General features: G+C 33.9%; 1 protein-coding gene across 3 annotated transcripts; it reads right to left on the bottom strand.

Moving 5' to 3' along the window:
• Window positions 1–4,471: 4,471 nt before the first annotated feature.
• On the bottom strand, window positions 4,472–8,591 carry LOC107618331 (uncharacterized). Of its 3 annotated transcripts, none has more exons than XM_016320358.3 (2): window positions 8,289–8,591; window positions 4,472–6,753 (listed from the first exon to the last, which is right to left on the bottom strand). In XM_016320358.3, exon 2 carries the CDS (start codon window positions 6,744–6,746, stop codon window positions 4,959–4,961), a length of 1,788 nt encoding a protein of 595 aa, XP_016175844.1. In that variant the 5' UTR covers window positions 6,747–6,753; window positions 8,289–8,591; the 3' UTR covers window positions 4,472–4,958. The 3 variants fall into 3 exon arrangements, with proteins under 3 accessions (XP_016175844.1, XP_020966054.1, XP_020966053.1); XM_021110395.2 differs by having other exon boundaries at window positions 4,472–6,801; window positions 8,289–8,562; XM_021110394.2 differs by having other exon boundaries at window positions 4,472–6,806; window positions 8,289–8,528.
• Window positions 8,592–21,849: the final 13,258 nt, after the last annotated feature.

The raw sequence follows: 21,849 nt of genomic DNA, 5'->3' as shown, positions 1-21,849 counted from the left end.
GAATGTTTATGTTTTGTTCAAATCTGAACCAAATTCGATTTATTTATGAATTGAATTAAGTTCACTTGATACTACTGTTAAGTATTAACCAAATTTGTTATTTTTTAAGAAATTTAAGTTCATTTCTTAGTTTAATTTCCATTCATTTGGTTTGGTTTTGCTTGAATTTGCTGAACTTGTTCATGTGGGGTTGTTTAGTTAGTTTTTGTTCAAATCTGAACCAAATTCGATTCATTTGTGAATTGAGTGAAGTTCACTTGTTTCTGCTGTTAAATTGATGAATTGAATGTTCTTTTCTTGCTGATTGAATGTTTATGACGTTTTGTTCAAATCTGAACCAAATTCGGTTCATTTGTGAATTGAGTTAGGTTCACTTGATACTATTATTAAGTATTGAACAAATTTGTTATTCCTTAAGAAATTTAAGTTTATTTCTTAGTTTAATTTATGTTCATTTAGTTTGATTTTGCTTGAATTTGCTGAACTTGTTTATGTGGGGTTGTTTGGTTAGTTTTTGTTCAAATCTAAACCAAATTTGGTTCATTTGTGAATGAGTGAGGTTCACTTGATGCTACTGTTAAGTATTGACCCAATTTGTTATTCTTTAAAAAATTTAGGTTCATTTCTTAGTTTAATTTACATTTATTTAGTTTGTTTTGCTTGAATTTACTGAACTTGTTTATACGAGGTTGTTTCGTTAATTTTTGTTCAAATCTGAACCAAATTCGATTCATTTGTGAATTGAGTGAGGTTCACCTGTTAAGTATTGACCAAATTTTTTATTCCTTACAGCAAAAATGAAAAAGATGACTATCTGAAAAAAGGAAAGTCGAATTATAACGTAAGCACATATACACATTAAATCAACTCTATTTTTGTATCATAAATATATCATAACATAATGTTTCAAATTTTTGCAGAAAACTCACGATTTGAGATGCTCAACAAGATAATAACTAGGGTGTTAACCAAATTGAGTGTAGAAAAGAAAACTGTTGTTGAAGAAATGAGATTCAATGCACTGAGACATATCCCAGAATTGAATGTCTCGCACAAGCTTTTGAGGGAATTGATTTTTTGCTTTGATCTCTATCATGGGTGCTTGGACACTCGCGATGGCAAAATCTACAATAACCCCTGCCAAGATAAGAGATGCGCTGGGTATAAATTTTGGCAGTATTATACTTTTCATCTTTTATATTTGTATTTTTTTTTTTGTTATTTTTATATTAATCTATTTATATTAAAATATTTCAGTTCATTCATTCAGTATTGACAAAAATTTTTATGCCTTAAGTAATTTCGGTTCATTCCTTAGTTTATTTGAGGTTTATTTAGATATGGAAAATGGATTGAGTCTTTTTGACTAATTTATTTATATTAAAATATTATAGAAAATCATTTTCCTGAAAAAGTTGAATACAGCAAATTGAATGAACAATAGAAGGAGATTGTTGATAGCTTCAAAGGTGCTACTTTAGCATCTTTAACAAAATCTATGATTTATATGAGTGTTGAAAGGAAAGAGAACTTGCTGAAATTCAAGACGACTTTCGTCATCTTCATCCAGAAATGCTTCTTGTTGCCGACAATAGTAAGCACAGTCTCCCCGGTTCATAAGCTGCTTGCCCTTCATGTGGAAACAGTCCGACAATGGATTTATTTGTTAAAAATATCTGGGTTGTATTGTGAGATCACATTAATTTTAATGAATCTAGGTTCACACTGAATAGGTTAAATGTATTTATCAAACTTTAAGATTGACAAAAACACAAATGAACCGAAAATATTACATGAAATGAATCAAAAAATGAACCCTCATTATATGACTATTCAATTTCAGAAATATCTAAACTGTTTGCCATAACACAATTGCAAAAACTAATTTGAAAAACTAAAAAGTGACTCTTCAATAAAACATAAAATAAATAAAAAATTAACTCTCATTATATGACTAGAACTCAAATGAAACGAAATTTAGTCATACATGAATCGAAATATATTCTAATAAACACATAATCCAAAAAGTAACTATTTAATAAAATATAACATAAATCAGAAATTGACTCTCATATATGACTAGAACTTAAATGAACCGAAAGTTATACCCATTTTTACAAAAAAAAAAAAAAAACAACTTAATTCAAATTAAGCCTCGGTTACCTAAAAGCCACTTATTGCCTCCAATACCATACTTCGTGAGAAAATTATTCTAATTTCTGTCAAATGCATCTTTTGTAAACTAGTTCTAAACAACATGACTCATCTCTTGTTTGATTTCTTCGTGTCGCTTGTAGCCATTTAATTTGCTTGGGATCTTCTTCATGATATGTCAAATGTACCACAGGTAAATTGTTGTTGGCATACAGGTCTCAATAGCCCTTTGCATCGATGCACATTGATCGGTAAGAATCCTTTTTAGTGCCTTTCCTCCCATGCAATGAAGCTAACATTCGAATAACCATTTGAATGACTGAATATCCTCATTTTTCATCAAAACACATCCGAGAAGTATCGACTGACCGTGGTGATTCACACTCACAAAAGAACTAAAAACCATATTGTACCTGCAAAATGGACACCAACAATTATGAACCAAAATTTGTTAGTAGTATGAACCGAATACTAAATCACGGTGAACCAAAAACCTATTTGTGTTGTTAGTGGTATCAAATAAAACATCTCCAAAATACTCGTATGCAGCCCTACTTCTTGCATCGGTCCAAAATGTATTTTTGATAGAGTGATCAGCTTCAAGGTTAAGCTCAAAAAAGAAATTTTGATTCTTCTCTTTCATTCTTAATAAGTACTTGTCCAAATTTTTTTTGCATCATCTTGTTCGGAAATATTCCGTACTTTTCCTGTAATATAATTTCTCACATATTTTTCAATAAAACTTAGTTTGTGATGACCGTCCGCTGCTGCTACAAATGACTGATATGTTTTACTCAGTTTGATTTTGACTTTCTCGTTGTTTTTAATGGTACAACGCACAAATATGCATAACTCCCTGTATTGTTTAAGCATCTCTGCTCGATCTAGACAATAAAGATCTGAATGATTTAGAACAATTTAGAAATTATCCAAATACCAATGTCCTTCAATATATGTACATAAATCCTGGCTGGACAGTTTATTCCAATTGAGGGGTTTGTCTTCAGAATTGGAGATATCTTGGATTTCTACTTCCCCTCTCTATTACATGTAATTAGTTGATTCTTAATTTCATCTCCCTTCCGAGTGGTGTTTCTTATTTTCGTAGAAAAACCAGCAAGTTTGGAACAATCTTTGCAGAACTTTCCAACTTTTTCAAGTATCTTGAAAGTCATCCCAACCTTTGAGACAAATTGTTCTTCAACAACACACCTGAACTAGAAAATGAACTGAAATATTGTCATAACAAGACCATTGTGTAATAACCAATGAACTGAAATATGTGCATTCTGTAAATTCAGAAACTCCTGCATTCTATCCGAATTCTATTAAATTGCATTCCGTTCCATTCCATTAAATTTAAAATTGTTGAAGAATGAACCAAAATACTATCATAATGAACCGAAAATTGTCCATTATATAAATTCAAATTCAGAAACACATGCGTTCTAGAATGAACCGAAAATATTTCAAAACGAAACCATTATATAATACCAAAGGAACTGAAATTTTGTTCATCAACAACAATGGATTTAGCAATTCCATTCCATTCCATTCAATTCAAAATTGAATAATTCAAACTTTGTCAGCTTGATTTGATTGAAAAGAATAATTCAAATCGTTCTTATTCAACTGATTTGAACTTGAATTATTCATTGTTATGATACGCTATTCAAATCCAACAGATCGAAATCTAAAAACAACAAAAACAAAGAAGACAACAAGCTTTTACGTTGAAGAAGAACGAAAAAGAAAGATGTACGTTGAAGAGAAAGCTTTACATTGAAGAGGTTTACGTTAAAAGCAGATTATGAAAACATGAAAGGTAGCACGACGCGTGAAGAAAAATTGGTTAGACTTGGTTAGTCAAATTACATGGATGCGAAGTATTATTGTTTTGACATATATTAGCATCTAAAAGTATATATCAAAACGACATGGTATCTACTTTTATTAGGCGCCAAAAGAAAACGACATCTTTTCACCAATGTGCAGTGTGCCATTGGAGTGAGTGCTTCACCTCACTTCCTTTGCTAAGTCATCACCGGAAAAAAGGTCGAAAAACCACTAGTGTCCGAAAATCAAAATCAATCTCAAAGACAATAAGGTACAATTTTAATTAGAGACCAAATCATAAGACCAAATCAATACATGATGTGAATCTCATGAACCGCTTTGACTCCGTCCAAATAACTATGTCCATTTAATACGTTCGTTTTGTTGTTTGGCGTCAATTAATACGTTCATATAACATCAATGAAATATAAAATAAAATACTAGCAATAATATAACTATCAGTTGACTAACCAAATCAGTCTTAGGTCAGTAATGACATTTATTATCATTAATAACATACAATGATATCCAAATCTCCATGCATAACCATTTATATCATTAGAAATGATTACTGTGATAAAAACTATACATCATAGAACTTATCTTCTGGTCATAAATATACACTCTCAACTGCAGGCACTACTTTTCAATGATGAGACCAGTGATCCAAAGTTATATCAGCTAGGAGCTCATCGAATAAAAGTAAAGAACATTCCTCAACAATACTTGCATTCTGATCTTAAGGTTGTGTTTAGGAGTTTTGATTTTGGAGAGAACACAGAAAGAAAGATTTATAGTGCTCCTCTCCTTTTGTTCCCTTCCCCTCTGAAATGAAAACTCTCAAACACAAGTATTATGATAGTGGATGTGAGCATCTCTTTCACAATACACCAAAGTTGAGATTTATAAGGCAGAAGCTTGGTTGGTGCCGGGTCTGAACTTGACGTCTGTTGGAAATTACTGGCAAGCTAACTGAAAATTGGTTGTCCGTTCAGTTGAGCATATTTATTTCCTACCCTACTACTGCCACAGTCTGCCAAAGCTTTCGCATTGAGATCCCTAACGTATCTCGAGACATAATTCAGACCGACAAGAAGCTCGGTGATTATTGCTTCTGTTTGTTCTTGATTTGCAAAGTAAAGCGTTTGCACCAGCAGCACATTCGTCCGCGAAACGAAGCTATGCTGCTCGTAACTTCTCTCAGATTGCCATCTCAGCATGTTGTGAGCCAATGGTGCCAGCCATTCTAATATACTTGTTATTGCTTCGGTCCAATCATCTGCTAGACTTGCGTCGTAAACAGCTGACTTCATACCCTTGCTATAAGGCTTTAGCTTGGTCCTGAGAGAATCCCTGATGCGTCTCGGTAACATGTTGTACAGATCATCTCTTGCATCGAGACCAATCATGTATGGAGAAGCTGCTAGCTTCTCAATCACGACAATAATGTTTGCATACTGCAGTGCCAAAGAAGCAGCACCAAGGGATTCAGATGGTGGCTTTAGCCTGCACAGAGAACTGAAGAGAGATTGATTTGAATTAGCATCTTTGCCATTCGGTGTTCTTAAAGAATCATCATTTAGGTTCAAGAGGCAGTCAGTGACAGAGGAACTATCAGCAGCCATACATCCTTTGAGAGGCCCTACTTGAGTCAGTCGACTGTGTTTCGAGTGAGTTTCCTTCCCATTTATGGTGGTTGACTGACCTTGTATCTTCCAAATCCTGCTGCTATTATTTGTTCCACCATCTGCAATAGGTTTTTTTGAACTTTTTCCAAGAGGGCCTGAGAAAAGCTTGGAACGTCTGGACTTTGCTTGAGTTAGGCTTGAATTTAAGGATGAGTCACCGAGAGGTCCGGAACTAAAAACACTAGTTACTTTTGTTCTAACACTTGGACTTGATCTAAGAGTAAAAGCGCCAAGGGGTCCAGAAGCAAATCTAGCAACATTATTCTCAGATGGGTGGATCGATGGTTGCAATAGTTCAGAGACTGAATGACTGTCTTGACTGTGACCAGAATTCCGGTTAGTTGAGTTTCTGGTTCTGCGAGCATCTATGACCTCTTGAACTCCAAATACCAGGTTGATTCTGCTGAATATTGTGAACAAGGATCTTGCCAAAAGCTCCACAGTGTAATCAAATGTCCTGTTCCAAAGCGAATCATCTTTTAAGTTCTTCACCTCTACCCTCTTCCATGCAACCTTCTTCTGATAGTCAACTACATTTGCCCCATCAGACTCGCCATATGCCTTCATTCTCTTAAGAGTTTGCTCAAGATCATTAAGCATTTCCATCTCTTGATACAAACTTGCATTAGTTGATATGAACTTTTCCATCCTCTTGACCTTTTTCTCCATTTTCTTGCTAGTGAATTCCCATTTAAGTGGATCAACACCGAGAGTGATAAATTCATCAAAGGCATTTTCAAATCGTTTCAAACTCGGTTCACTGCATTTCTTCCCAAGCCTAGCAACAGATTCAGCCACATGTGCCATAGTCTCAAGCATCTCTAAGCTGATTAAACGTACGATGAAGTTCTCATCTTCTGAAACAAGTCTTTTTATACCAACCGAATGTGTGATCTCCTCTCTCAACCTAGCAACCTGTTTATCACTCAAGGTCTGCCACAAATTAACAATCTTGGACATCAAGCTTGCAACTTCAAATGCTAATACTCCAATCACCGACTTCTCAGAACTAGTTCCATCCTTCCGTTGAGTCTTCCAAAGACTTCTAAACCATGATTCAGCAACCATTGCTTACCTAAGAATGGTAAAAAAATTCTCTTTAAGACAAGTCCGTGTCATACCGCTGTACTACTCAGCAAATAAAACACAAAATACAATCGTTAAAATGGGCAATAAATATTCAGATACCAGCTGAATTTCAATCTGCATCAAATAATGTATGCGGCTTGGTGAAAAATCTAATCTTAGCAGTATAAAGGATGCTATTATAGATTGCACTCCTTTCTATAACTTATGAAATGACATGTGTTTATAATGTCATCAATTGTCATTCAAAAATAATCACGAAAAATATGAACTTGATCTTTACTTTTACTAGCTTAATTTTGCTATTTTGTCCGATGCCAAGGAAATAAGGAACTGGCGGGATTGCAATTGGTAGATGATATTCCCTCCATTCACTTATATAGGTCACTTTTGACAAAAACACACATTAAAAGATTACTAGATTCAAAGATATAAAGTGTTTGGACTAACTAGGGAATGAAAATAGGGTTATAATTGGGTAAAGCAAATAAAAACATCCTTAATTTAATCAATGACAAATAATATTCTACAAAAAAAATCCGTGTCCTTGTCTAAGATTTGTGTCACAACGTAGAGGAGGCACAAAAAACATGTATTTCATGTGCACTTGTGTGTCAATGCCCATCGAAAATTTGTGTCTCATCAAACAAACGGTGCCACTGTGTCCATGTCCCTGGTAGACAGACACTAAACAAATGCTACCTAAGTTTTTCTATTACTTCCTGCGGATGACATGGACTATTGTGATGCCTTCCAAGCATTTTGGTTTGGAAATCAAATATACAGTTTGCCTAAGCATATAATTTAAAAAAGAATTATTAATTCCTTGCATGAACTATTCACCAAGATGCCCAAATATTCCAGTACCAAAAAACACATACGATAAATACATCAACTGCCAATTAGTCCTTTGGTCCTAACTATTCTTTCAGATAAACAGAAACACTTAAGTTAGCATCAAACAAGGAACTATGAACTTGCTTTTATGGCAAAGGTTAATGAAGAATATATACTTAGGCAAGGGAAAAAAAAAGGAGTGACATGACACAAATCAAATATCTGAAGATTCTAATGTTTCTTCTTTTCCTTCCTTTTCTATGTTTACTCGGTCGGTGAATAAAAGCTAAAACCACAATAATCAACCAAGAACCAAAATTTGAAAGGAATATACTTTCACACCCATAATTATACACATGAAAAGCAGAAAAACCCAGATTCCAAAAACAATTATTAAATCTCCATGAAAAAAAGTAAAAATCACAACTTTATTTTTTTTTTAATTTCTTCTTTAAACATTCTCTTTGATACTACTGAAGCATCCACTTTATACCAATCAATCACTTCACCAAACATATTGGGGGACAAAACACACAAATCTCAACCCACTAAAAATGATTACCTAACATATATAAATAACAAAAAAAAAGTTAAGAAAATAGGGCAAGACAGTGTAGAATCAAAGGTGAAAAAAACAGCATGAACCACAATGGAAGCTTAAAAGGAAGAATGGCCACAAAAACTCACCGATCAGACGAACAAGGACCTTCCTTAGAATCCCACCAGAGCTGAGAGCTTAACCAGTGGAAAGTTGGGAACTGTGAGAAGAAGAAGAAGAAGAAGAAGGCAAAAAGGAAGTGGGTGGAAGAAGCTCCGTGGTGAAAGGAAAAGAAGCAGAAATTGCAGAGAAAGTGAAAATCAGAGAGAGAGTGAAGGGAAATTTTTTCCCTCGTGTGTATGTTTTCTTTTCTTTTCTTTTCTTTTCTTTTATTTATTTATTTTTCGGTATATTGCCCCACCCACACGGTCTCAGATTTCTGAGATTATGATGATTTTGGTTTCGATTTGGGTTTGTTATTTATTAATGCTAGTAAAATGAACAAAACATCTAGTCAATTTTTTTTTTTAACTAAAGGTAGAGAAATTTAAATCTATAATTTTTTAAATAAATATAAAAAAATTATACCATTTAAATTATATGTAATAATAAATAAATATTATTTTATATTATTTTAATATACTAATAGCATAAAATCTTTTATACTACCATTTAATTACATATATATTTTAGGTGAACATTTATTATTCAAACTTATATACTAGCACCCAAAATATTGCACAATCTGGAAACTTTATCAAATGATTCAAATCTTATACAATTAAGCATCATACTATCATATTTTATCTTATTAGCATTATCACCGGGATGCAATTTAAGTATAAAAACCAACCAATTAATTACTAGTTATAAGTCAAAGTAAACAATAAAAGTAAGTAATTTTCTTATTCAAATTATTAAATTGAGTTGATGCATTTTCCTGACTTAATCAAAGTATATTGATTTTATATTTCATGCGCACATTTAAGTTTAACTATGTATGGATATTTTCAAAGATTAGATTTTATACTAGTAGTAGTACTAGTCTTTCTTATTGAAAACTCCTCACCTAAAAAATTCTGGAGATCATTTATTTCTATTATGAAGAAATAGTCAATAACTATAGTCAGTCAATGGACTCCTCATGTACACTCTTGTTTAGTGAGTATCGTTTTCATTATTATATAAGATAATTTTGTCTAAATATTTGATTTTTTTAGTAAATTTAAAATAATATATGATGAATTCACATTATTTTTCTATTATCTTTTTTTTTTTTTTTACTTTTCCTTCTTTTCTTTTTCCTTTTAAAATTTTTTTCCTACATAAAACAGAAGTCTAAACTCACTTTTATTTGTTTACCAGATACCATTTAAAAAAAGAGGTCTGCTACACATATAAGTTTTTTTGACTTACAAGTCTTACAAGTTACTACACATACGGGCCTTTTAATGCGTTATTCAACCGTTTCCTGTTTTCAAAGCGCTACATTCACCATGTATTATGAACGACTCTTCTTCTTCCTCTTCCTCTTCCTCTTCTTCCTCTTCCTCTTCTCCGATTTTTATGGTTTCTGAAATCAAGCTTTAAAATCGTTTTGAAGAAAATAAAACTTTAGAAATACACCCAAACAATTACAGAAATACACCAAAACGATTACAAAAATACACCCAAAGGATTACAGAAATACACTCAAACGGTTACAGGAATTCACCCAAACAATTATAGAAATACACCCAAAAGATTACAGAAATACACCCAAAGGATTACAAAACTGCACCCAAAGAATTTAAGAAATACACCCAAAATTCGTTGAAGTACATCTTATGCATAATTCAGAACTCTTTCCCTTTCTCCTCCTCATCTTCTACTGCTTCTTCTTCTTCAAAAACGATTTCAGAACTTGATGTCAAAAAACAATGAAAATCGAGAATAACGAAGAAAGAAAACAGAGAGAAAAACACGTAAATGAAGAGGAAGAAGAGGAAGAAGAACGTGCAGCAAGAAGAAGAAGAGAAGGCAAGAAACGAAAGAAAAGAAGAAGAAGAAGAGGAAGAAGAAGAAGAACGTACAGCAAAAAGAAGAAGAAGGAGAAAGAGAAGGTAAGAAACGAAAGAAAAGAAGAAGAAGAAGATGCAGAGGAAGAAGAACGGTTCGAAGCGCGTTTTAAGCGTTAGTTTTAATTGGACTTGTAAGGTTTACAAGCCTTAATCGTTTGTATGTGAAGAATTTCTGTTAAAAAAATGACATTACAAAAAAAAAAAAACACAAAATTCACCAAATATCTCTTTAAATAATACTAAATGTACACATTTTTTTGACAAGAAATCTAATTAAATTAATCTAATATCAACAAAAATTATTTTAAGCATTCTTAGTCATCCACTCACCTAAAATTTATTGTTTAACTTTATTAAATTTGATTCACAAAAAAACTTATAGTGTTTCTCTAATTTTTTTATCCGTTAAGATAATAACACATGAAAAATATTAGTAATAGCTTACAATAATATTTTAAAGTTGAGTTAGCATCTAAGTGAAAATAGACATAAATTGTTTCTCTTAATTTCTGAATAGATATTATAGTGGTGGAAGATATTTATAAAATTATTTTTGTAAAAGTTAAGAGAGTTTTTTGGTATAAAAAATTATTAATTGAGTTTATATATATAATTACCATTTTAACATTTTATTAATGTGAAAATGTTAACTTTGTTATATTAACATGTTATGACACGAAATTTGTTTGGTGTGGTGAGTTAAAGTTGATTTCCATCGCGATCATAAGTGGTGGCTACGCGGAATGACGTGCTTTTTACCAATATAGGTATCGCCTTCTTTTCTCCTTAGTCAACTTAAGTACACAACAAGGTCTCATTTATATCTAGAACATATAATTGTTAATTAGCTAAAGAGATATTATTTAATTTTTTTTTTTTGGAAGGGGGAGGGGGAATTTTTATTTTTAATATTGGGTCTAAATTGGAATAATCCACCAAAATGCCAAAAAAATTGTGTTTGATGCTGTTACAGAAATTTTTGATGGCTACAAAAAAATATCATCACCGTTTTCTCATCAAAATATCGTCTCCAACAAAATATTATTAACATTTTGCACAAAATATTACTGATATTTTTTTTTCATCAATTAAAAAAAATAAATAAATAATATACAAAACGTCAATGCCATTTTGTTATTATTTAATTAAAAATTGTTATTAAGTGACAAAACGTCATTCACGTTTTGTTTTGTAAAAAAAAAAAAATAGATCAGACCCATAATAGTATAATACACAATATTATAAAAGTATCAATGTATATTCCACGTCTATTTATAATATAGAAAAAAATGAGCTGGGTGTTATATATACTAAATTTAATCATATAAAACAAAAAAAAAATCAGAGAAAATATAATATAACGTTAATTGTGAGAGAATTTTTTTTTTCTCCAGGGAGGATAATAGAACTTTGCTAAAATAAAACGATTATTTAATATAAAATATTTTTTTAAAAAAGTAATTGCTAAAAGTGTCCTAAAAATTATTTATTAAAAATTTTAATTTACTGAATACGCTGACAATTATTTGAAAGAAAATGTGTTACTTTAAACATTTTATTCTAATAAACATTTTAATAAACATTTTTAATGCACTCTTTAGCACCAAAAAGAAAACCCCTTTAAAAAATATTTTTAATTGGGCAAAATAGGAATATTCATTCACCCAAAATACTTCCTTTACGTTTTTTTTTTTTTTTTTTTTTTTTTAAGTTTTCCACTTGACTTTAGTTCAAAACATCTTTTGGATCAATACTCAAGTCCATTTAGCTTTTAATTGTTTAACAAACCGGATTTCTAATTGAATTCAATGCATTGAATTTTCTTTTTTTGAATAGAAATATTTTCATTTTTTTTACATTAATAACTATCAGTGTTATTATTAGAAATTAACAAGCCTTAAATTAATATAAAAAACTAGCTTTAAAAAATAAAAATTTGGATTGGATAAATTATTATTTTTATTCATAAATATTTAGAACACTGATAAATTTATTTATAAAAAAACAAAAATAATGTTATATCTATAAAAAATAAATTTTAGTTGATATTCGAACCCTAAAAATTTATAAAAAATTTCTAAACAACCCTCCTAACTCAACAATTCCAAATTTCTAATACTTTTTACTAACCCTGTCCAAATATTTTTATCGCTGCGGTCACCACTTTTCTACCATCTCCTTCTTAGTTAAATGCATAACTCAATTGAAGAAACACATAAAGAGAGTGTGAAAGAGAGAATTATAAGCCATAGCCGCATTGATGATGGATAATATCACTGCCACTATTACTCCATGGGTGAAGGTAGTTTTTTCACCCATCATTCTCCATCATCATCATCAAAGAATCACTGCCACCTTATTTTTTTGATGAGCTTTTTCACTCAAAGCTTTTTCTCTTTCTTGTTAACACCAAGAACCATCACATATTTGCGTCTATTTCGATCCTTCTCCTATCGATAATCTTTATGTCGACAGTACCAAAATTGCACTTTTCAATTACTTGTTCGCAGGATCCTTTTTCTTATCTTTTTGTGGATTATTATTTTAAGTTAGAAATGTGAATTTATATTAAAGTTGGGAGGAGCAAATAGAAGCGATTTGGTGAGGCTTCTTAGCGTAGGGATGGTTGGAATCTTGGGCCCTTATTCGAGCTCTAAGAAATTTGCAAATTCATCATTGCTTGTAAAAGCTCTTAGTCTACGCTCTAAGCTACCCCCGGAGGCAGTCACCGATACTAAACTACCTTATCATACTCGAACTCCTTGTAATAGTTTCTTACGAAGAAGACATCTAATGTATTCTTATTTAAATTTCCTAAGCAAGTTCTACTATCTGGTGAGTAAACCAATCTTCTATCATCATTCTTTTTAAATATTCTCCATGATGGAACATGATATCCATCAAAGTCTCCATCTGTCTTATAAAAAAAAAATTAATTTACTTACAACAGATTCATATATACAACAACAGACTATGACATTCACACACAAACAAAAATTCTAGAAATAGCCATCAACTAATTCAAATAAAATGGCATTGAAGAAAATACCCATCTTCTCTATGTGAAATAGAGCATAGAAAAATTTCTCTACTATCCACAAAACACACATAAACCCTAGCAGATAATGGACAACGAAAAATTTTTATCAACCTACACAAAATTCTGATAAAATAGATGCAATGATGCATACCTAAATCAAAAGCCTATAACTTTTTTTATCTAATTCAGATTTACCTCTGTGTTTCACGAAGAACCCTTTCTCCTTCCTCCTTCAACGACTACGATCACGGATGAATGTTTTGAGTTTAAAAGAAGAAGATGATGAAGTGATCACAAACGTTAGGGTTTAACTTTGTAAATTTGTCAAACAACGTCATTATGGGGGAGTTTTAGCGTAAAAAACATACGACATTGTTTTATGGTATACAATGTCGCACTCATTTGCCATGTCAGTGCCATGTCATTGTCGGTAACAGGCTAATTGGCTGAAATTAGGGTGAGGGACCAATTAGGTACATTTTCAGAAGATAAGAGTGAGGAACTCATCGTGTTGAAGCTGATCAGTGATGCGGATTTTAGAATATCCACAAACTAACCGACAAGTGTACCGGGTCGTACCAAGTAATACTTCAGGTAAGTGAGGATCGATCCCACGAGGATTGATGGACTGAGCAACAATGGTCAAACGACTCACTTAGTCAGGCAAGCAGAAAGTTGTGTTTTGAGAGTTGTAAAATGCATTAAACAGTAAATTCAGAGAATTGGAAAGCAAACAATAAAAGTGGTGTGAAATATATGAGAGAAAATAGTTAACGCTTCGGAGTTGTTTATTCACTCGAATTAAGTTTTCTTACCAACTATTTTAATCATGCAAGATTTATTTCATAGCAAACTGTAACTGACTAAACCCTAATGTCTTAGTGATGTAGTCTCCGCTAACCCAAATCAACCCTCAATGTCTTGGTCACTTAATGTAGGTTAGAGGGTTAAGAGCGATTCTAGTTTATGGCCACAAGAACTCTAATTACCCAAAACTAAGAGGATTATATGTCACATATCCCGATTAGATCAAGTAATTAGCAATTTAGGAGGAATTTGCTTTCAAGCTGTTGTTCAAGCGAGATAACTCTGTCGAGAATCACAAGAACACATATAAAATAAGAGTTATACTATCGTTCTACCCAGATTCATAAGATGAAGAACGAAAGCAATCCTTGAAACTAAATCAATACATTAATTAAAATAGAAAAATAATAATCTCAATCCATAGAAATAAACAGAGCTCCTAACCTTAATCAAGAAAGTTTAGTAGCTCATGATTTACAGAGAAAACAAGGGTTCTGAAAAGTAAAACATACGGAAGTGAGAAGATCCCCTCTAAAGGGTGAATATTTTCCCTTTTTTTTCTAACCTAATTTGATTTGAAAATAAAATAAAATAATAATCCTAAACCTAAAAGATTTTGTTTGTAAAAAAAAATTACAAAAATAAAAGATAAGATAGTAATTAAAAGCTAAATCCCACAAAAGATGCTCCTTTGATGAGGTTGAGTTAGGATTGCTTGGCGCTAAACGCCAGATGTGGCATTTAGCGCCCCCATGGGCAAAAAGCTCCTTTTAGTTCGCTAGTCGCTAGCGCAAAACGCCAGCTTGGCGTTTAGCGCCTTGGTGGGCAGCTTCAAAACTTCTCTTTTCTGCTCAAAACTCCGCCAAATTAATTCGAATTTCACTTGAAATAATTAAAACACAAAAACAACTCAAAGTAGTAGCTACAGAGGATTTTAACACTAAAATATAATTAAACTTACTAAATTCTGACTAAATTTAACTAGAAAATAAGCAGAAAATAGGTATAAGATGCTCATGCAACACAAGACCAAACTTGAACTGTTGCTTGTCCTCAAGCAACTAAAAATAACGTAGGACTGAGAAGTACAAACTGCCTAAGACTTGCGTATTTATTTCAGCTCTTGCCTAGTTACTGAGTGAGGTTGATGACATTGTGATTCTGAATAGGTTTGGCATCTCACTATCCTTTGGAGCCCAGAGATATTAATATCCCTCAAAATTAGAACTCGAATGGTATTATGGATTCTCTTCCTGCTTAAGCTCTGATTAATCCTTGAACACAACTTTTTCTTTTCTTTTCTTTGGTATTTTGGACCTTGAGCCTAGCCGTGACTCTTAGTGTTTTGTTTTCAAGCTTAACTTGGCACAGAAAACACCACAAGCACTTAACTGGAGAACTCTTTGAGTTCTAATTTTTTTTTAATTTCTCCCTGTCAGTGGTGCTCAGAGCCTTTGGCATACTCTGTAATTACACTTGATCTTGACTCTTAGTGTTCTGTCTCAAGGATTACTTGACATATACACACCACAAGCATATGGTTAGAAAAACAACTCTTTTGAGATTTTAATGCTTTTAGACCTTCCTAACCATTGATGCTAAGAGCCTTGGACCTTGGCTTTTTATTTTTATTTTTTTTCTTTTTTTTTTGCTGTTTGTTTTGCTTTAAAGGTCACTTTCTCACTGAATTTTGGAGAATCCATAATATTTTTCTAAGTTCATGTCCCTCAAGAATCAACATTCTCAACCCCAATATCAAATATGCACTGTTTAGTTCATATATTCAAAATCATAAATAATACCACCACATTAAAGTAACCAGAACAACCCCAGATATATAACTCAAGTCTCATGCATTTTACTACTTCTTTTCTTTTTCTTTTGATTTTTCAAGCTCAGTGAGAAATACATGAGATAATTCTCTAGCAAAATAAATAACTAAATTAGAAAGCAATAAAATGCTACTAATGATTATGCAAAAGAATTTCAAATAAATAATAGAAAACAGATAAAATACTGAAAAACAGAAAATAAGGAAAGCGGAAGATAAAGAAACTCAACCACCTCAGTCATGGTGGTTACTGCTCCTTCCCGGGAATCCTCTCTGGCGCTTCAGCTCATCCAAGTCTCGCCTCTGCCTCAACTGCTCCTCTACTAGCTGGTGGAGGAGGGCTGAGTGCTGCTGGTGTGATGCACCACTATTTCGTGGTACATCTTGTACTTAATTGAGTGGATTTTATCCACTATTCTCACACTTATTCATAGAATTTACATGTTTTATATTTTTCTTCCTAATTCTGTGCTATGATTGAAAACATACTTTTTTGGCCTTAAATATGCTATGTTTAATTCTCTCTTATTACCATTCGATGCCGTGATATGTGTGTTAAGTGTTTTCAGGGTCTATAGGGCAATAATGACTTAGAAGATGGAAAAGAAGCATACAAAAGTGGACGGAATACAAGAAATTGAAGGAATTGCTGAGCTGTCAAGCCTGACCTCTTCGTACTAAATCGATCATAGCTTGAGCTAAAGAGGTCCGAATGAGGCGGTTTCAGTTGCGTTGGAAAGCTAACATCCGGGGCTTCGAAATGATATATAATTTATCATAGTTGCCAAGCTGTTAGGCGACGCGCACGCGTGGCTGACGCATACGCGTGACAGAGCCATGTGCTGGACGCATCAGAAAACACTGGGGGCGATTTCTAGGGTCCTTTTGACCTAGTTTTCGGCCCAGAAAACACAAATTAGAGGTTGCAGAGTGGGGGAATCAGAACATTCATTCACACAACTTTCACTCACATAATTTTAGGTTTTAGATGTAGTTTTTAGAGAGAGAGGCTCTCTCCTCTCTCTAGGTTTTAGGATTCTTAGGTTTATCTATTTTCAATTTCAGATTTCTATTTTGCTTTAATTTAGTTTTCTTCTATCCTTAGTTATTATAGCACCTTAGTTTATCTATCTTCTCTTGTTGATTTATTTATTCTCCAATTTGGTTTATGAACTCCATGTTAGATTTGATTTTCTATTTAATGCAATTGGAGGTATTTCATATTTATTGCTTCTTCTATTATTTGTTAGCCATTGATGTTTGCAATTGGTTGTTTGGATTTAATATTCCTTGCTAGTTTTCTATATTTTTATGTTGTTCCTTCCAAGTGTTTGATAACATGCTTGGTTGGATTTTAGTGTAGATTTTCTCTCCTTTTGGCTTTGGTTGAGTAATTGGAGACTCTTGAGTTATCAAACTCCTTTGTTGATTGATAATTGAAAGTTGTTAATTGACTTGAATTCCACTAACTCTAGTATTTCCTTGGGAGTTGACTAGGACTTGAGGAATCAAATTGATTAGTCCACTTGACTTTCCTTCATAGTTAGAGGTTAACTAAGTGGGAGCAATGAACAATTCTCATCACAATTGATAAAGATAACTAGGATAGGACGTCCAGTTTTCATACCTTGCCAAGAGCTTTTCTTAGCTATCAATTCACTTTCTTGCCATTTTATTTCCTTGTTCAACATTTAAAAACCCAAAAAGATACTTTTTCATAACCAATAATAACTACACCTCCCTGTAATTTCTTGAGAGATGACCCGAGGTTTACATACTTCGGTTATTATTTTTATTGGGTTTGCTTTAGTGACAAACAAGTTTTTTGTACGAAAGGATTCTTTGTTGGTTTAGAAACTATACTAGTAACGAGAATTTATTGTGAATTCTTTACTAGCAAAAATCCGCTCGTCAAAATGGCGCCGTTGCCGGGGAATTGCAAACGTGTGTCTTATTATTGGTTATTGTGAATATTGTGAATAATTTTTCTTTTTCGTTTCTTTGTTAGTTGTTTCTAGTTTTAGGAGTTTATTCTCATTATTTTCTTATTAGTTTTTGTTTTTACTTTCTTTTGTTACTATGAATTCTCACCCCTTTGGCTATGAGTTTGGTTACAATCATGTTGTAGGAAGAGGAGATTGCAATGGAAGCTTGCATCAAGGTTGGAACAATCAAAGATGGGAGGAGCCACAAGGATTTGATCAACCCTTTCGGCAACAACCTCCTCCAATGTGCCATGAGCAACAACCATTCTATGATGCACTCCAAGACAATAGTTATGGTGGACCTTTTCATGACAACCAACCTCCACCAAATTTACTATGAGCAAGAGCCCTTCCAAGGTGCGTACCAAGACGATGGATATGGTGGACCCCCTTGTAGTTACCAACAAGCCCCACCATATGCTTATGAACCACCTCCTCAACATAGCTATGAACCACCATACTCACAAGTCCCTTTCTACCATTCACTTCCATATGACCCTAACCCTTATCCACCACACCAACCACCATACGAACCATATGAACCATACCCAGAACCACCACCTCAATATACACCATCTCCATGCCCTTATCAAGAAGAACCACCTCCATATTATGAGCCTTTCTCCCAACAAATGAACCCTTTTATCCATCCCAAGCTCCCATAGATGATACACTTAGTGTTATTTGTCAAGGACAACAGGTGCTTCAAACCACACTCATCTCTACTTTTACCGGTCTCACTTCTACTCTCTAAGTTCTTATATCTCGTGTGGATCCATCCTTTACACCCAATACTCAACCTTCAAACTCTGGTGCACTTACTTTTCACCCATGTCCATCAATCCAAGAGCAATATGATCCTAATTACGCTATTGACATAGAACAAGAGAGAAAGGATCGTCTTAGGGAAGTAATGGATCGGCTTCACGCACACCTACTTCAAGAGAAGCAAGAGGAGGCCCAAAAAGTGGAGGCAGGAGAGACCCTTGAAGATGAAGGAGTAGTTGAAGAATTAGGGGGAATTGAAGAAAGTTGTCAAGAGGTGGAAGTTATCAAGGAGGAGTTAGATTTGGTACTAGAGCAAGTGGAGAAAGCCGAAATTATCGAAGAAGAGGAAGTGGTTGAAGATCTAGGAGATGCGGAACCTCCATGGGAATCTCAAGTCATAGAGCCTCCTTCCAAGACGTTTGAGTTTGATGTTGAGGAGGGTGTACAACCTCCAAGGCATATCATAGTTGAAAACTTGGAGGAGGTTGATCAAGAGATGGATTCAAGAATCAATGAATTTCTATCCAAAATTGAATCCACTCCCATTGAACTTGAAGACGAGGTTAATGTTGAAAAAGCTTGTCAAGAGATGGAGATCGAGGAGCACAAGGGAGTGGACCTTGCTTTATCAAAGTGTGGGGAGGTCCCCCTTCCTAAGTCACCATCATCCTTTACACCATTCAAGTGGGTAAATCTCTTATCTCTAGGATTTCTAATTCCAATTGAGTATGGGTTGCTTGAAACGGATGGTCAACTTAGAGCTCTTTGCGGATTGAAGAGTAGGGGAGAATTGTGTAGTGGTTGGAAGCGTCACTCTAGGTTCATGATGGTTGAACGCTCAAAGTTTGATAACAATGGTTGGTGTAGAACCAAAGTGAATGGGTCTAGGAGGATGTTTGGGTGCTTACATGAGAATTCCAAGGCTAAACCACCCGGATGGAATCATGATGATCAACTTGAAGACGGGCGTGGAAACAAGATTTGGGATCCAGGCATATAAGAGGATCAACTTTGGGAGCTCAAAGCTTGTGGAGAACTTCATCACGCCTTAGTGAATTTATTTGGAGATGTTAAAGCTTATTGGAAGTCCAAGCGTTGGTGGAAGTTCAAAGATGAGTTCAAGCATAAGCCACCATGACAAGGAGCTCACCAAATGTCCAACTTAAGGACTTTAACTAAAAGTGCTAGGTGGGAGACAACCCACTATGGTACCATCTTTCATTTTCATTCTTAGTTTTATTTTATTTTGTTTTTCACAGTACTCTTCATAATTTCTGCATTCTGTATTCTACATTCTGTATTCTGCATATATATTAAAAAAAAAGGGTGCTCGATGCGTATGTGTCATGTGTGAGTTTGCACCACCAAAGGATTGACCCGAGAGTTGGGCTAGAGTGGTGCAGGAAGCGTGCCTTGCGCACAAGCAAGCCCACGCGTACGCGTTCTCACGCGTATGCGTAACCCTGGAAATCGGCGTAAATGAGTGTATGACCCGAGAGTTGTGCTGGTTTGGGGCTGGAACTGTGCTAGTAGCACAAACACCATCACGCGTACGCGTCTCTAACGGGTACGCGTCATCTTCACAAAATGGCCGCTCACGCGTGCGCGTACCCGATGCGCACGTGTCGTATGCAATTTTGGCCCTCATGCGTAACAACCCGAGAGTTGTGCGTGCGCGAGGATGCCTTCGCGCGATTCGCACAATCCAAGGCACGCGTTCGCATGCCTGACGCTTATGCGTCACTTCAAACTTTCACGACCCACGCGTACGCGTCGCATGTGACGCACAATTAACCCCATACGCCACCTGATTTCAATTCTTCCCTCCCCCAATCCTAATTCTTTTCTCCTTTCTTCTATCATTTCTCCTTCTTTCCTCCTCCTTTCTTACTTTCTTCTTTTTCATTTCTTTAACTTCTCATACCTTGCCAAGAGCTTTATTAGCTATTAGTTTAATTCTTGCAATTTACTTTTCTTTTTCCTTATTCAAAACCCCCAAAAAGATACAATCTCATAACCAATTATAAGTACACTTCCCTGCAATTCCTTGAGAGACGACTCGAGGTTTGAATACTTCGGTTATTATTTTTATAGGGGTTTGTTACTTGTGACAACCAAATTTTTTGTACGAAAGGATTTTATTTTCCTTATTGCATTTGCATTGCTTCACTCATTGCATTTTAATTTTGCGCATATTTTTATTTTATTTTCTAAATTTGATACTTTTCCATTGGTTTCAATTGTTCATAGTCAACTGTTGCATCTTTTCTTGCATTATTTTGGTGCTTAGTGACTTGCTTTACACTGTTGGGTGATATTATTTATCTGTCAATGCCAATCTTTTATGATACCTGTGTTCCTTTTGCATTGACATGAATTTATACTGTCTTTCATTACCTACTAGCTCTTCCCCATTGTTGCAATTTTTGCACTATTGATATGCCATTTGCTTCTACTGTCTTCTCACTTGCATGTTGTAGCTACCATGTAATTGAGACCCTCATTATTTGGCAATAACCAAACCATATTTTATTTGTTTTCTATCTTTGTTTTTTATGGGTTACTTTTCTTCCTTTTCTCTTCTTTCAGGATGGCCACTATAGAGGGAACCGGAAGACATTTCAATGGGGCGACAGACAAGTCCATCTGCACAATTTTTGGAGAAAAGCATCAGTTGTAGCCACCCGTCCACTTGCACATCTTAGCATGCACCGAGGACGGTGCAATCTTTAAGTGTAGAGAGGTCGATATCGACTTCCGTGGGTTAGTTATTTTCTTCTCAACACTAATGTTTTATTTTCTTTGTTAATTCATTGTTGCATTTGCATATTTGATTACATGTTTGTTTGATTTTGTGCATTTAGCTACTACTTGGTTGAAGTAATATTTTCTTTTTCAAGAAACTTTTTATAGCATTTCACTAATTTAAATTAAAATTTTTGTTAAACTTGCTTGAAGAACTTTATTTTGGAACATGGTTTAGAGCTCGAACATACAAAACCAGTGAGATGTTGAGCCTATTTGATTGGTTGCATTTTACCAACCAATATTTTATTTTTGGTGTGTGTTTTTCTCTCTAAAATTGTGATATTTGTCTTACTTAATTCTATATTTCTATTATTTGATGTATGCATGCACTTATATGATTGATGCCTTATTTCACTAAGCTTACATACCCATATGGCCTTAACCTTTTCATTATCCTTTGTAAACCAATAT

Source organism: Arachis ipaensis, chromosome B9, assembly GCF_059453495.1.
Source record: "Arachis ipaensis isolate K30076 ecotype BB chromosome B9, ASM5945349v1, whole genome shotgun sequence".
Lineage (NCBI taxonomy): Eukaryota > Viridiplantae > Streptophyta > Magnoliopsida > Fabales > Fabaceae > Arachis > Arachis ipaensis.
Note: the sequence above shows the minus strand (reverse complement) of the source record. Positions and strands in the feature narration are given on the sequence as shown.